The sequence below is a fragment of the Diceros bicornis genome, chromosome 10 (assembly GCF_020826845.1).
Source record: "Diceros bicornis minor isolate mBicDic1 chromosome 10, mDicBic1.mat.cur, whole genome shotgun sequence".
In the NCBI taxonomy this organism is placed as follows: domain Eukaryota; kingdom Metazoa; phylum Chordata; class Mammalia; order Perissodactyla; family Rhinocerotidae; genus Diceros; species Diceros bicornis.
The window spans coordinates 61,914,492-61,930,683 of NC_080749.1; the positions used below are offsets into that span (position 1 = coordinate 61,914,492).

General features: G+C 35.5%; 1 protein-coding gene across 4 annotated transcripts in view; it reads left to right on the forward strand.

Moving 5' to 3' along the window:
• ITPRID2 (ITPR interacting domain containing 2) overlaps positions 1-4,229 on the forward strand; it is a 44,161-nt gene extending 39,932 nt beyond the window's left edge. For 3 of the 4 annotated variants that reach the window (XM_058549364.1, XM_058549365.1, XM_058549363.1), the window contains 2 exons: positions 2,394-2,511; positions 3,066-4,229. In XM_058549364.1, the coding sequence (XP_058405347.1) occupies positions 2,394-2,498 (105 nt within the window). In that variant the 3' untranslated portion in view covers positions 2,499-2,511; positions 3,066-4,229. The remainder of the gene's footprint in view (positions 1-2,393; positions 2,512-3,065) is intronic. The other variant, XM_058549366.1, reaches the window with a different exon arrangement.
• The last annotated feature ends 11,963 nt before the right edge of the window (positions 4,230-16,192 follow it).

Here is a 16,192-nt window from a genome sequence, read left to right on the forward strand (position 1 = left end):
CTCAATCCTAATCCTTTGAACCTCTCTGCGGCATGGGAGACTTTAGAACTAATTTATTTGTCCATACATTTTGTTTCTTCAATAAATTATTAAAGGCATCTTGTCGTTTTCAGTGCTGTCTCTAGTCCTTTATTTTTCTACTTTCTCTTCCTTTTTGTGTCTGAGGCTGTCTCTCACTCTCGTGCTCTCTCGCTCTCTCTGGCTCTCTCATTGATGCATTCAGTCAGACATGTATTGAGCACTTACTTTATGCCAGGATACATTGACAGAGGAGACCTAGCGCACAGCACACCACTTTCCATTTGACCTCACCCTTCCTATTCTATTCCCTTCTGCTCCCTGGTAGGGACTCTTTTGTCAGCGAGGCTCCTTTTTGCTGCCCTCTCATCCAAGGTCCTACTGCTGCAGTTTTCCTTCCTCACGATCATCTGAAATTGTCCTTCCTTTTCCATGACCTACTATTTTAAAGTCTGCCATTCTCTGAGAATTTTTTATTTTTATTCTTCTAGCTCATACTGGTCTCTCATTTTTCAAAATTTATTCTGTTCTTATGTCATTAATGAATTAAAAAATTATTTTTTCTTTTTGATAGTTTATAAAACAATATTCATTTTCTGCCCATCTAGATTATAACATTCTTGATGGTAGAGACTCTTCTGTTTTAATCCAGTAATGTCTATACCTCCCAGAGATGTTGGCACACATTTTTTGGTTTGTAAAGAATACTTTTGGCTAGTTTGTTTTTTGAATGATGAATGATGATGAAATTTAATAAAATTGCCATATTGCATTGGACAACAGAACTGGAAGGACCACGTCATGGTCTTTTGTAAATACAGATTTTTCAGAGGTTCTGATTCAACACACTGTCCTTGCACTTGTATACTGTGGCTAAGAGATTCTGGTTTTCATAATATTTGTATCCAACACATATTCCTTTAAAAAGTGAATCTGGGGCCAGCCCCAGTGACCTAGTGATTAAGTTTGGCACCCTCCACTTCAGAGGCCCAGGTTTGGTTCCTGGGCGCGGACCTACACCACTCATCCATCAGTGGCCATGCCGTGGCTGCAGATCACGTAAAAAGGAAAAAAGGAGGAAGATTGGCAACAGATGTTAGCTCAGGGTGAATCTTCCTCAGCAGGAAAAAAAAAAAAAAAAGAATCTGAAGTACTGTGGACTTCAGAAACTTAATGATGTTTAAAGTGTAGAAATATTGGTAGGAAGTAAAATGAGAAGCTTATATTTATTTAAATATATTCCAATACAGACGCTTGGTAGCTAAGGAGAGTTTGTTTCTATGAATACTTACATATAAATCTGTGTATTTTGTACCATTTTTGCATGACAGATTAATACAGAGCCATTTTTGGAAAGACTTCAGTTGAGATGTGTTCAGGATGTACTTAAGAACATTTTAGGAAATAGATTAGGTTGACAGGAAACTGTGGAAATGTAGAATTTTTAAAAGCTGGTTGAGAGTGTCTTGAGTGCTAATTTGGGAAGACGTTATCAGTTTATTTCAGGAAATACACATTTAAAGCCTTCACAAACGGCTCTTTGGAGGTGATGCTATATCATTAGAGAGAAAAGGGTGTGTATGGGCATGTGTGGTGTTTGGGCATCTGGAGAAGAAGATCTTGATGGAATTGTCACTGCCCCTAGGTCTGTTTGCCTTTTCCAATAATAAAATGAGATTTATGTCCTTATCTGAAGCAAAATTTTCAGACAGGTGACAAACATACCATACAACTAAAGAAAAATTTATTTCTTTGGAGTTTATGGTTGTTTAGAGGAGGTTTTTCATGTCTTGAAATAAATTATACTAAATGATCTTTCCATGTAAAACCTGCGTATTAGATTAGAACAATATATAACTTCTTTAGATACTTTGCTTTCAGTTGGTATAAACAGGCAGTATACTTGTATATTATTTTGCGACAAACTGGTTTTCTTAACAATGAGAACCCTTGAGTATCCTGATTATCATACAAAGATAGATGTTAATAAAAAACATAATAAAAGTGAACCTAACATTTAATCAGTTCTTCCAGGTTATTTTGTATCATGAAGGAAATTATTTAATAGAAGTTTTTTAATCTATAAAATAACATTTTCTAATGTTCTAAATTTAAGAATTGTGATATTTTGCAATTAAGTTATCTGAGTTAACGCTAGACCAGACTTCTGAGTCTGATCTGGGTGTGAGAATAGAGGGACACCATTTCCCACTGCCTCTCCATATTTCGTGAAGGTTGTAGTTTTCTCTATAGTTTAGCTGATGCAAGAATTAAATACTATTCTAAAATTAAATACTATTCTGTTTTTCTGAAAACAGAAAAAATGGATTGCAATCATATTGTTAAATTCTTATTTTTCTCTTTTTTCATTCTAGATTAAAGAGTCTATTGTTGGGGAAATCAGACGGGAAATTGTAAGTGGACTTTTGGCAGCAGTATCTTCAAGTAAAGCATCTAATTCTAAGCAAGATAATCATTAAATAGAATTTATAGGTAAATTTTTCTGAATTTCTTTCTTTAGCTAAATGTAAATTAGTACTTAATTTTTAATGCTTTGTTTTCTTAGTACACAGGTTGGTTTCTGTAGCTAAATTTTGATTTTTATCAATGTAATATGTTATCCTACAGTGTGAAAACCTCATTTAACCCCATTTGAAGTGTAAGCAAGTCAAATCTTGTAATGCTGACCTCTAGGGGATCTTGGGTCATTTTACTGAAATTTCATTATAGTAAAAAAATGCTGGAATTGGGGAAATCAGGACCTTCAAACCAGAGTCTTATTTTGATAGCATTGGTTGTAGTGATATTTCAGATGTACGTTTTTAGACCAAGATTTTGAGAGTTAATCACAAATTCTTAGTATCTTTCTTAATTTTTTGTCTTTTAAACAAACATATTCCATAGGTCCATGTCTAATCATGTCATAATTTATAAAGGAGGATCTTGTTTATATATATATATTTAGAGAATATTCTCATCCTTTTAAGGAAGGTTTTAATAATTATATTTGAAAGATGATTAATGTTCACTTCTCTTTCTTTTTTAAGGTTGACACGGATCCTATTAGCTATGTGATATTGGAGTTATCAATGATATACACTGGTGGAGGTGTTATTTGTGCTTCAGAAGATACTTGCTGCTGATCTGGGCTACTGTATACAGTGTACAATGTTTATTTCTTCTATGTGTATCTAAAAAGCATACATAAAAACTTAGGCACTTTGCTGACTTTATTTCTTTTCTAAACTATCAAAACTGTAGCCATTTGAAAAGCCTAATATTTATTTGTATGTCAATATTTTCCAATTGATTCCCTATGTAGAATTAATTTTAAAACTTGAAAACTTCCAGACTTAACCAACTTATAAATAACCTATTTCTTCGGACTAGCTTCTTAAAACACTGACCTCTATGAGGTATTTACTGTGCAATAACTGATTCATTTTTTGAGAGCTTGAAGCAACCAATGATTTTCCCTCCACTGCTGTTAATTAGTGTCACTTCCGAGAAGAAAAATTGTTCTGTTGTAAAAATTGCTCTTAATTCTTGAGGAGGTTACTAATAGCAGTAGGATAGAATTATATGAGGTTACCTACAACTACTTAATGTTCTTACACTGTAAGCCTTGTTACTTTATCCAAGACAGATGTAATTTTATTATAGCTTATGTAGTATTTTTCTTTTGGAAACATGCCTTATGTTAAACACTATGTACTTGTTGCATTGTCCGGACTTCCTTGTTATAAGGAGATATTTCTTCTTCTTTTAGACTAAATAGTAGACTATTGCCAAAATAATGGGGCCTGTGACTTGAATGGATAGAAGTGAATAAGCTGGTGTTGTTTTTTCAAAATGGAAGTAATTTAGATTTGTTCTCCTCATAATAGATGGTTTTAATTCAGTTTTAACCAGTGAGAACTGTTTTTATGGAAAAAAAAAAAAAAAAAACAAGGGAGGTGGTTTCCTATTTGGTTTTATATGTGTTAAATAAATGTGTAAAGTAACAGCCAAATGTTATTGGAATTACTCTTTTAGCATTCATAATTTTCAACTCCTATTTTCTTTGTGTGAAATTTTAATCAAAACCTGTTAAGATGTTAACAATATTCTTTGAAAGAATATCTAAAAGGTTTATAAGTGTTTGAATTATCACACAAAGGCTGATTTCTAAAGAAAAAAAATTAAAACAATAAAGTATTTATTTTGCCTAACATGTTTTTAGCAGTTTCTTTTCTTGAGCTACAACATGAAGAATTTTGATGAGTAACAAATAAGGTCCAAAAGAATTGGAGCATATAACCTAATGAGTTGATATTCTCTTTTCCTGAAGAGGCTTTTATGATGCTTTCAAAAATACAGTTAAGACTAGACCACCCTGGAGAAAGAGCTCATGCTGATACCTCTTGGTCTCATCTAGTTCTGTGGTCCTAATGATTACCATCTGAGACCAAATAAAAATTTTCTGTAAAATGTACTGTTGGACTACAAAGAACAGACAGTAAAGTATTATTCTTTGCTCAAATTATTCAGCAATTTAACTAGTTGATTCTAATAATAGTAATGATACGTATAAACCGAACACCCCATGTTAATGGTAATACAGGCCTTAGTAATTTTAACTCTTCAGCTTTGTAGTGACTTATAGTTCATTTCTGACAGTACAAGATACCCAGAATTTGATCATCAAAATTAGAAATATAGAAACTGTAATAATAGGCCAAGCCAGTGGACAAATCACTTACATAGTATATAAATGAAATTAAGTGAACTTCATCATCTTTCCTCTCCCCATTTTAAACCTTTGTGTACTTGAAGATTTGAAAGCTACTCTATTCAAGCCACCATGCTAGCTGCTCTGTAGAAATGAGTGAGAGAGGGTCTACAAACTAGATGGAAGAACAAGGCATCTTTGTTTTTATGGGTCACTTTAGAAGTACCAAATGAAAAATATGAAGAAGAATAAAATGAATTTGAGTGTAGCCTGGGGTGGTCAGAGTAGTCTTTACCAAGGAGATGTGGTTTGAGTAAAGTCTTGAAGAACAGGAAGTGGAAAGGATGGAGTTCGGGTAAGAATGTTAGCAAAGTTTATCCAGAATGCGTAAATTGAGTTTGAATTACTATGTGCATATGATGAAGGAATATTTTTAAGAACCCAAGTTGTCTATAGCTTGTGAGTAGTGTGCTAAGAGCTTGAATGAAGAAGGCATAGAAGAAAAAGTACCTTGAACTGGTGATTTGGAAGTTGGGAGTTGCTGGGAATGATATACTGTTGACAGCTTCTCAGACATGAAGTACATATTGTTCCTCTTAGAATACTGAGTTGAATTTCAGTAACATTTAAAATATGCATTACGTCAGTTGAGACTATTTGCTCAGCTGGCCATCTTCAACTATTTTTTTTTAAAACTATATTTTTAGAGCAGTTTTAGGTTTATAACCTATTTCAACTTTTGTAGAGGAAAATAAGAATGCAGTAATGTGCTTGTAAAATAATGTAATGAAAAAGTGGGGGGGGAGGATTCCTGTAGAGATGGTGCGCTGCCTGCTCCGCACCCGTCCACATGGGAGTGTGGTGCAAGGGGAGGAATAAAGCAGAGCTGAAGCAGCGCAAGGTCTTCTTTTCCTTTTCCTCTCCTGGAAAGGAGGAATTGATAGCAGTTCTAGGAAGTGGGGAGAGGAAACATTCTATCTTATAATTAAAGCTGAGGATCTAAGTTTTCTGTAGTAAGTTATGTATGACTGATTAGACTCATTTTTGAATATTGAAAGCATTTAATTAGCACTTATTCTAGCTGCATTCTCAATGTGTAAAGATATTATCTAATTAGTAGCTCCTCTCATATGGTTTTTTATTTCTATTAGTATTAATTCAGGCCCTTTACCTTTTTTTCTTCTCATTTTCACAACTGATGCACTGTTTCTCATTGAATGAGTAATAGCTTATATACAGAATGTCAGTGTGCTCAGCAATAAATTAGAAATGTACTTTAAGATAAATGTTCATATCAAATATCAGGGTTCATTTCCTCATGAGGGTCTTTTTGGATACCCCAAAGGAGACTAAATCTTTTGTGAACAACGATTAACTACTTTAGTTGCTCACTCTGTTAATCACTTGATACAAGTTTGCTGGATACTCAGCCTTTATAAGGCTCTGAGCTTGGGAAAGTGGATACATAAAAAATGGATAAGAGCATGTTCTAAGGAAGGGTAATAAAGTACATTGTTTAGACCTTTGAAAGAAGCAATACGCTTAGGAATTAGATTGTCCTTTTTTGCCCATTTTTTAAAAATCCAAAGAGTTCTTTAAATGAATAGAAAAGCATATTAAATTATTGTAGGTAATGTGAGTTGGAATGAACACGGGAGGTAGTGCATTTTGAAAAGCAGACTTCAGAATGACTTAGAAGTGGGACTGAGAAAAGAATGTTGCTTTATTTTAGAAATAAAAATACTTGAAGTGACAAAATGTTTTAAATAAAATAACTGATTTATCTGTAGGCTGAGAAAAAAATTGAAGAAACCTTGAGAAGTTACTTCAAATATACTACTTGAGTGAGGACCACACAACTACCAAGAAAGCATGCATTTGTAAATATTTGTATGTTCTTGTGGTTTTAGAAAACCTACATTCTTGTTTTGATGCCCCTGTTGATTTTGATTTACAGAAATGTCCCTTGAATCAACTTTGGTGTCATCAAGACACTTCTATGGAATCAATAAATATAGTTCTGAATGACAAGTGTACTCAATTTTGACATTCAAACGATATGTAGCATCAACCACAAAAAGAATATTTTAAAGCAGTTAGAGTTAATGTTTTATACTAAATTATTTTCTGTTCTTAATTCTAATGTACATAAATCTTAATTTTCCTAAGAGAGCAACTTGCCAGTGTAACATACTTTACAAAGTAGACTTTATAAGTGTATGCCTTTAAAAATAGTTTTAAATGTCATATATTTGGCTTCATGAAATGAAGTGTAAATGCTACTTTTTGTTCACGAATGCACGTTTTAATAGAATACCTATTTTTTCCAGTGTAATTAAGCTTATCACTAGTTAGAAGGAGTGTTTTTGGTAAATAAAAGTGGTTAAACATCACTCTGTATTTCTACAGGAGCTTTCTCAGAAAACAAGGTACTAGATCATTAGAAAGAGTAACAAAATGTTTTAAATAAGAGGGTTAGTCTAGATGAGATTCAAGCAATCCCTGACTTGACCAGGATGTACATATGTCTAGTGGTTAAGGCTCAAGCTGGGTTCAAATCTCTGCTACATAGAACTGGGACGGTGATAAGAGTGCCTCTTTCATAGAGTTGTCAATATGAATGTAAATGCACTTAGTACAGTGCTTGGCACAGCTCGATGAGGTTTGTGGTAATGGTGGTGGTGGTGGTGTGGGTAGAAATAGGGTAACAGGTAGATGAGGTTTGCCAAATTCAGCATTATATGGAAGAAAAAACATGAATTTATAGATTTATGCCTGAATTTTTCATCTTCATTGTGTTCTTTCAAGCAATAGGACCAGAGACTGGCAAAGGACACCCGACTCTCCTATTATGTGAAGGATGAACATTATTGCTTTTCAGTTTTCAACAAACAAGTTTTGTTCTTTGAAACAAAATTTTTGCTCATGGAATACCACTTAGAGCAATGCTTCTCAAACTTTAATATGCATAGAAATCAAATCACCTGAGATTTTATAGAAATGAAGATTCTGATTGACTGGGTCTGGGTCCTACTTTCTGGAGTCCAAATTTCTGCATTTCTAGAACTCTGGTGAGGTTGATGCTGCCAGTCTATGAACTGGAGTTCTTTTAGTAGCAAGAATTTAGATTAGTATGTCTTGCTATTTGTCTGCCAGATGCTTCGAAGGGAGAAATTTAAGCAGGAAAAGGACTTTTTATCTCCATGGAGATGTCATCTTAGAGGCCCCCTTCAGGAAACTTTTCATTATGGCCCAAAGTTCAAAATTGAGAACAAATGTAAGCACAGCACATAGGAAGAAAACCACAAGGGGAACCACCTAAGACCCCATGGAAATGTACAACGGTCAAGAGAGGCCTTGAGTGGCAACAATAACAGCAAGAGCAAAGAGCTGTTTTGCTGTTAATGATAGCAGGTGATAAGTCTATATACTGTGTTGACTGGACAGTGAGAAAATGCAAACATAAGCTCTAGAGTCAACCAGTCAAGAACTAGAATGAGACCCAAAAAGGAAAGAACTAGCTGTGCAGATGCTGCCGAGAGAGGAGATCAGCTCCAGGATGTGGAATTTGTTCCAGTCATTGATGTCTGGAGGAGTTTACCATTCCTTTTGGGAAGAGATTAGTGATTAAAAACAATTACACCTGTGTCAAACACATTGTAATATGTTATTTGTGTTCTTGAGTCAATTGTTTAGTAAATCCATCCACAGATGATTCATGGTTTTGTTTCGGTACATCTCAAATAATTCCTTTTATTATTTCTCCAGTCCCAAGGTAAAAAACCCCTTGAGGTATTACAAAGCAGTTATTATCTGATGAGTTGATTCAGACTCCATCACTATCCTGTGCCTGGGCAGAGATTGCTCTTGATTGAATCACAGGGGTCATTAGATAAATCTCAGTTGTGAATGTTCTGATTTGTGGTTGGTTAGAAAGTACTTATACCATTATTAACCTATTGAGATATGTAAAATGAGCTCATTCATTTAATCATTTGGATAAAAATGTAATGTGTTCACCCAGCCCTCATCAGCCCTTGAGGACAAATGGGATTGCAGTAATGAGGATCGACATTATCTTTAATCTTTTTCCATCACCTGCTGAGGCATATCCTCTCCCAAATCTCATTCATTTATATTGGGGAGTCCACAAGAGTTATTTACATGTCTTCGCAATAGTCCTTATCTATCAATTCCTGATGATCTCCTCTCCTCTTGCTCTCTCTATTGGGGGCTGCAGTGCTCCCTTGCTCTTCCACTGGGATCCTCAACTGGCCAAGGTTGTGATGACATCATGCTGGCTGGAAGTGGAGAGAGCTTATCTTGCTGTATCACCACTTACTGCATTGGCAGCAAAGCAGCACTGCTTATAACCCAGCCTTCTCACGAGAATCCCTTGTGAATGCATCTTTGGTCGTTTACGCTTTCACTATCCTCTCCATGGGTCTTGGCCATGGGTGAAAAGCACTTGAGACAGACACTTTGCTGCCCTTCCCATCCCCCGTTCTCCTCCAGTGCTGGCAAGCTCTCTTGCTCTCTAACAAAACACCCTCCTGCAAATCAACTAATTCAAATCCACCGTGGCTGAATCTTCAGCGTTAACACAGTGTTGGCGCAAACTGGTTTCCTCCTGCTCTTAGGAATAGATAAGTATTTTAATGACTAATGTTGAGCCTTCACATTTTTATTATTTTTTAATTCTGAAATCTCATCACAAATTCATTTAACACACATCTAATGAACAACTGTTGAGTACAAGGCACTAATGATGAAGTTAATTTTTTTATGGCCTTATTTTACTACTTGCTAATTTGTGACTTTTACTAGCATTTGAATCAAGTTTCTCAAGATTCACAAAAGGGATATTGTAATTTTGGTACAATTTATTATTGTTGTTGTTGTTATCTCTCAATTGCTGTAAAAGCCAAAAGCAGAACACTAATAACATCACAATTCTATCGGGTGCAATCCTAAACCATTTTTTAGAGTAGATATTAATTTCCTAGAAGAGTCTTTGCTTGGTCCATTCTGTCTGTAATGCCCATAATGGGAAAGGGAAATGAATATACAGCCCATCTCTTATGAGATGTTTTACTTCTTTAGACTCTAGGTACACATTGACAGAAATTATTTGTAGAAAGGCACAAAAGCAGTGAAGGAAACTTCATCCATTATCAGAAATTATGTGAGTTATAGAAAAAAGTTGTAATTATCACTCATGATTTTGAGGACAGTTTTCCAAAATAGGCTTAACCTCCCAAAGATTTTGGATTTATGTCTACCCCTAGATAAATTATCTTTTTTTAAAAATCGAAGTGATTGCATACTTAGCTTTGTGAAAAAACCAACCTGGAACTCAATATGGAGCATCAGTAAGACTAACAGTCCAATTACACTATGTCTTGTAATGTCTTATGGATTAGCTGAATTATAGCAAAGCAGGCAGCAAAGCAACTTTCTTTAAAGTACTTTACACTTTCTAATTAATAACAAAAATAAAAAGAACAGAAGAGGAGGCAGTTGGGGGAGTTAGTAAAAGCCTGAATTTGAATTGTTTGGTGAGGAAACACTTCTATGATGGAAAAATCCTAACCACAGGTACTTATAGAGCGATATGTATTTCTTTTATGGTGTGTTCTCAATTTCAGCATTTCCTTTCTGCTCTTCTTTTCTTACCTCTTTCCCTTCAAGACCTGGAAATTATTTCCTTACTGAGGGGTTTCTTGAACCACATTTTTCTGCTCTGAGAACATTGTTTTCTTCCTCACTTCTTTGCATTCTAGTATCTGATAGAACTGGATTAAAATATCACATTTTGCCAACAAATGTCCCTTTCAATGTCATTCTTGTCTGAACACTGTTTGAGTTTGAGACTTCAGAGTATGTAAAACAAGTTAGTTCTTCATATGATCTGGCCTACATGTTTGAGTCTGTACTGAGTTTCCTAAAAACCAAAGACATCTATGTTCACTTCTTTTTACAAGAATATATTGCTAAAAATATACATAATGAAGGGAGTAGAAGAAGGTAAGCATTAAGAGGTCCAATTGAGAGGCAGATAGACCTCAGTTCCAGGCTTAGCTCTGCTACTTTCTTACTTGTTTTAGCCTCGCTCCCCTGAAAATAATAATAGCACCTACCTCTTTGTCTTATTGGGGGACATTGATAAGGTGTAATAACATGAGACTATTTAGCATACTGCCTAGCATATGGTAAGAGCTCAATAAATATTAGATACTAGCAAGAGGTAGTAATAATAATCATAGAAGAAGAGAAAGCAAAAGTATATAGCAGTGTATTAAAAAATGAAGATGATATACTGTATTGATTATCTGAATCAAATATGAGTGAAAATACAGTTAACATTATTCCACCTTTATGTTAAATAAACCACTATTAAAATTATATGATTTGTCCTGCCTAAGCTTTATTTTTTATTTTTTTAAAACTGTATTTTTTTGGTTTTTTACTTATTTATTTATTTGTGAGGAAGATCAGCCCTGAGCTAACATCCATGCCAATCCTCCTCTTTCTGCTGAGGAAAACCGGCTCTGAGCTAACATCTATTACAAATCCTCCTCCTTTTTTTCCCCCAAAGCCCCAGTAGATAGTTGTATGTCATAGTTGCACATCCTTCTAGTTGCTGTATGTGGGATGTGGCCTCAGCATGGCCGGAGAAGTGGTGCATTGGTGCGCGCCCGGGATCCGAACCCAGGCCGCCAGTAGCAGAGCACATGCACTTAACTGCTAAGCCACGGGGCCGGCCCTTGCCTAAGCTTTATTTAATTCAGGAAAAGCTCAACATTAGATACGTTTGTCCGAAGTTTATCTTTTCTATTATTTTTAATATACTTAATTGGCACCACAATAAATGATTAATTAGGATAATTGCCAATGATGAGAGGCATTACTCTGTATCATTTATTTAAACGATTTGGGGCTTCAGAAAACTGGAATCCTTGGTTTTGACTATTTATAGCCCTTTATTATTTTTCATAAGAATACCCTTGAAAATAACATTCTCCTAGCATTATCTTCCTATTTGTTTTCTCTCTCTTTTTTTTTTTTTTTTTTGCTGGGAAAGATTCATACTGAGCTAACATATGTAGCTAATCTTCCTCTCTTTTCTTTTTCTCCCCAAAGCCCCAGAACATAGTTGTATATTCTACTTGTCAGTCCTTCTAGTTCTTTTATGTGAGCCACTGCCACAGCATGGCTACTGACAGGCATGTGGTGTGGTTGCATGCCCAGGAACCGAACCTGGGCTGCTGAAGCGGAGCACGCAGAACTTTAACCAGTAGGCCATCAGGGCTGGCTCTCTGTTTCTCATTTTTAAAAATGAACCAATGAATAAATGAGTTGAGTTTTAAAAACCCTGTAAGCATAGCGATTCTCAGCTGGGCAAGAGCAACTATCAGAATATGTGTTCTCTGCATGCCTGTGTGTGTGTGTGTGTGTGTGTGTGTGTGTGTGTGTGTGTGTGTGTTTATGTACACATGCATGGGTATGTTGTTTTTATTCAGTTTTATAATTTTGTGTTTGGAAACATATTCTTTTGAAATACAAACTACAGAAAACATAGACTTTTAAAATTTTCTGAACTGGTGGGGTATGGGTTAAAAAAGGTTGACAAAAACTAACAAATTAAGCCAATTTATTATCAATATAGAAGGATTACAAATAAAATGTGGTATATCCAGAATGCATTATAACCATTTACATTTGAGTGGTTCTACTATTCAGAATATTAGCATGCTAAATGTTATGTAACAGCCACGTGATTCTCAGGTTAATATAATTCTGAAAGACATACAATCTAAAGTTGAATAAATATTCAACTGGTAGACATTGCAAATAATTTTGACAATAATTTTTAAAGACACTACAATGGAACAGTTGGCATCTTCTCTCTCGAGAAGAAGAATTTACAGCTCTAGGTCACGAGGATTGATAAGGGAGTAACACTTACTTAACCATGACTTGTGCATCTTAGGCAACGAAAATCAGGAAATGTGGACATAAGTATTTCACGACCTTGACATCTCATTACAGACAAGAAAAAGAAGAGGCACTTTTGAGAAGGGAAGGCCACGGCCAGCTTCCTAGTTTCTTCTTCAAACAAAGAACATTTAGACATCTCCAGAATATTCAGGTCCAGTGCTAGAAAAACATTCCATATGCAACATGTGCTTCTTTCCAGCTCATCTGTTTTTGCGATCACAGGTACGAAACTTCATAGTTGTTTCTTTAAAAATTAAGGGACTTCTAATTAATGATGATGCTGATCTACAAAAATAACCATAAAAAGAACTTCATCATATCCAAAGTAAGCCCCTGGTTTGGTGGTTATGTAGTTATTAAAATATATATTTGGGGGCCAGCCCGGTGGCGCAAGCGGTTGGGTGCTTGCACTCCTCTGCGGCGGCCCGGGGTTCACCGGTTGGGACCCCGGGCGCGCACCAAGGCACCACTTGGCAAGCCATGCTGTGGCGGCGTCCCATGTAGGGTGGGGGAAGCTGGGCACGGATGTTGGCCCAGGGCCAGTCTTCTTCAGCAAAAAAGGAGGAGGATTGGCAGATGTTAGTGCAGGGCTGATCTTCCTCTCACACACACACACACACACACACACACACACACACACTCTATATATATGTTATATATTTGGCTTCTCCTCAAGAAGAAATGTGTGAACAGTTTTGTATACTTGAGCCCACCTTTACAGACTCAAAGCACATAAAAATACATCTATAGATTTTGCCATATGTCCCTTTTTTCCCTTCAAGGGAATATTATAAGCAAAGATTATGTCATTTGAAGCATTAGCATTTTCAGGTTACTTTTTGCATTTTTCCCTTGTTGAAATAGCTAAGTAAAAGCTCCACCAAGTTCCGGTTCCACTTAGCAAATATTGGTTGTCTTTTTTATGCCAGCTACCTTGCTTTTTTTACACCAAGTCCCGATAGTCTAACTCCTTCATATCCAGTCATCTCCACTGCTGATGTCTCAGTTCTGGCCCTCTTACTTGCTGCCTGAGTTATGGCACTTTTTCCCACGTAGGGATCTCTGCCTACAGGAGTTCATCAGCAGTCCTTAGTCCTCCATATCATTAGAGTGATTGTCCTGTGTGCAAATGATTCTGTCACCCCATTGCCCCTTTTGCTCAAAGCTTTCACCAACGCCTCATTATTTTTGGTAGAGTCCAAATGCATCCCTTTTTGCATCTCCCAGCCTCATTTCTTGAAAGCCCTCAATATGCAGCTGTGCTTCAGCCATATTCAACCACACTGCTCCATCCTTCCCTGTATTTGCACATTCTCTCTGCTTGGAAGTCGTTTCCCTTTCCTCCAGTGCCACCCACTTGAAGCATCTCTTCCTTTAAGAAGCCCTCTATGATCTACAAAGCAGAGATCACTACTTTGTCAATGCCTCCACTTTACCTAGTACATACCTTTATATGTGTGTGTGTATTAGAGTTATTGAAATAATTCACATATCATATAATTCACCCATTTAATATGTACAATTCCATGGTTTTTAGTATACACACAGAGTTGACCAATCATCATAATTAATTTTAGAACATTTTTATTACCCCCAAAACACCAGCACCCCTTAGCAATCACTCTCCATTTCTCCCTACCCCACCCCCATCATTAATCTACTATTAATCTACTCTCTGTCTCTACAGATTTGCCTATTCTGGACATTTCAAATAAATGGAATAAAACAACACATAAGCTTGTGTAACTGGCTTCTTTCACTTAATGTAATGTTTCCAAAGTTCATTCATGTTGTTGCATGTATTGGTACTTCATTCCTTTTTATTGTTGAATAATATTCCATTATATGGATATACCACATTTTGTTTATCCACTCATCATCTGATGGCTATTTCAGTTTTTTTCACTTTTCTCTATTATGAACAATGCCTCTAAGAGTTTTCATGTGCAAGTTTTTGTATGGACATGTATTTTTATTTCTCTTGGGTAGATATCTAGAAGTGGATTTTCTAGGGCAGATGGAAACTCTATGTTCAACCTTTTGAGGAACTGCCAGACTGTTTTCCAAAGTGACTGGTTAAACATAGAGTTACCAAAGGTTAAATAGAATTACGACATGGACCATTTTGCATGCCTACTAGCAGTGTTTGAGGGTTTCAATTTCTCTACATCCTTGACAAACTTGTCATTGTCTATCTTTTTTTTTTTTTCTAGCCATCCTAATGGGTGGGTAGTGGTATCTCATTGTGGTTTTGATGGGCATTTCTCTGAATGATATTGAGCATCTTTTCATATGCTTATTGACCATTCGTATATCTCCTTGGGAGAAATGTCTATTCAGATCCTTTGACCATTTAAAAAGTTTCTCTTTCTGTCATTGAGTTGTAAGAATTCTTTATATATTTTAGATATGAGTCCCTTATCATAAGTATGATTTGCAAAATTTTCCTTCTATTTTGGGTGCTGTCTTTTCATTTCCTTGATGGTGTCCTTGACACACAAAGCTTTTTAATTTGAATGAAGGCCAATTGATCTATTTTTTTCTTTCATTGCTTATGCTTTTGATGTCATATCCAAGAAACCATTACCTAATTCAAGGTCATGAAGATTTACTTTTATATTATCTTCCAAGAGTTTTATAGTTTAAGCTCTTACATTCAGATCTTTATGGATTTTGAGTTTTTATTTTTATACATAATGTGAGGTAGGGGTCCAACTTTATTAATGTTCATGTGGCTATAGTATATACCTTTAATTTTTTTTTCATTTATCTTACTATGGTGTAATTAATTGTTTAGTGTATGTCTTTCAAACTACACTAAAAAAGGAACATGTCTTATTTACCATAGTATACCTAGCACAGCACTTGGTATGTTGTAGACATTCAATAAATACGTGTTAAATGGAACTTAACTGGATATGGATGGAAAATATTGACCATTTTTTCTTGTTACTAAAAAACAATCAGTTATTTTGATTGAAATATGCCAAATTACTTGATTTTTAGGATAGTTATATTTTACAAGTATGTGTCCATTCGAGACGGGCATAAAAAGATTCACAAACTGGGTCAGATCTATAATTCATCTGGACATATTTTGTTTGCTTTAAGAGGAACAAGAGCCATATTATAAAGTGTTAATACTTCTCCACAGTTTTGGCATCAGTGATAAGGAATATACCCCACACCCCAATATTAATTTCCTTATGCAATCTTTTTTTACTTAGTGTAGCAGATTATATTTTCCGAAGATGAGTCCAACAATATCTCCTGTCCCACATACTCTTCTAAAACCTTGCCACTTCCTCATCAAGAGCTGGAGTCTAAATCTCTTCTCCTTAAAACTGATTGAATCTTTCTGGCTGCTTTGAACAACAGAATGCAGTAGAAGTGATGACCTGTGCCTTTCAAGGTTAGGACACAAAAAATGCCATGAACTGCTGTCTGTTTCTCTCAAGTTGC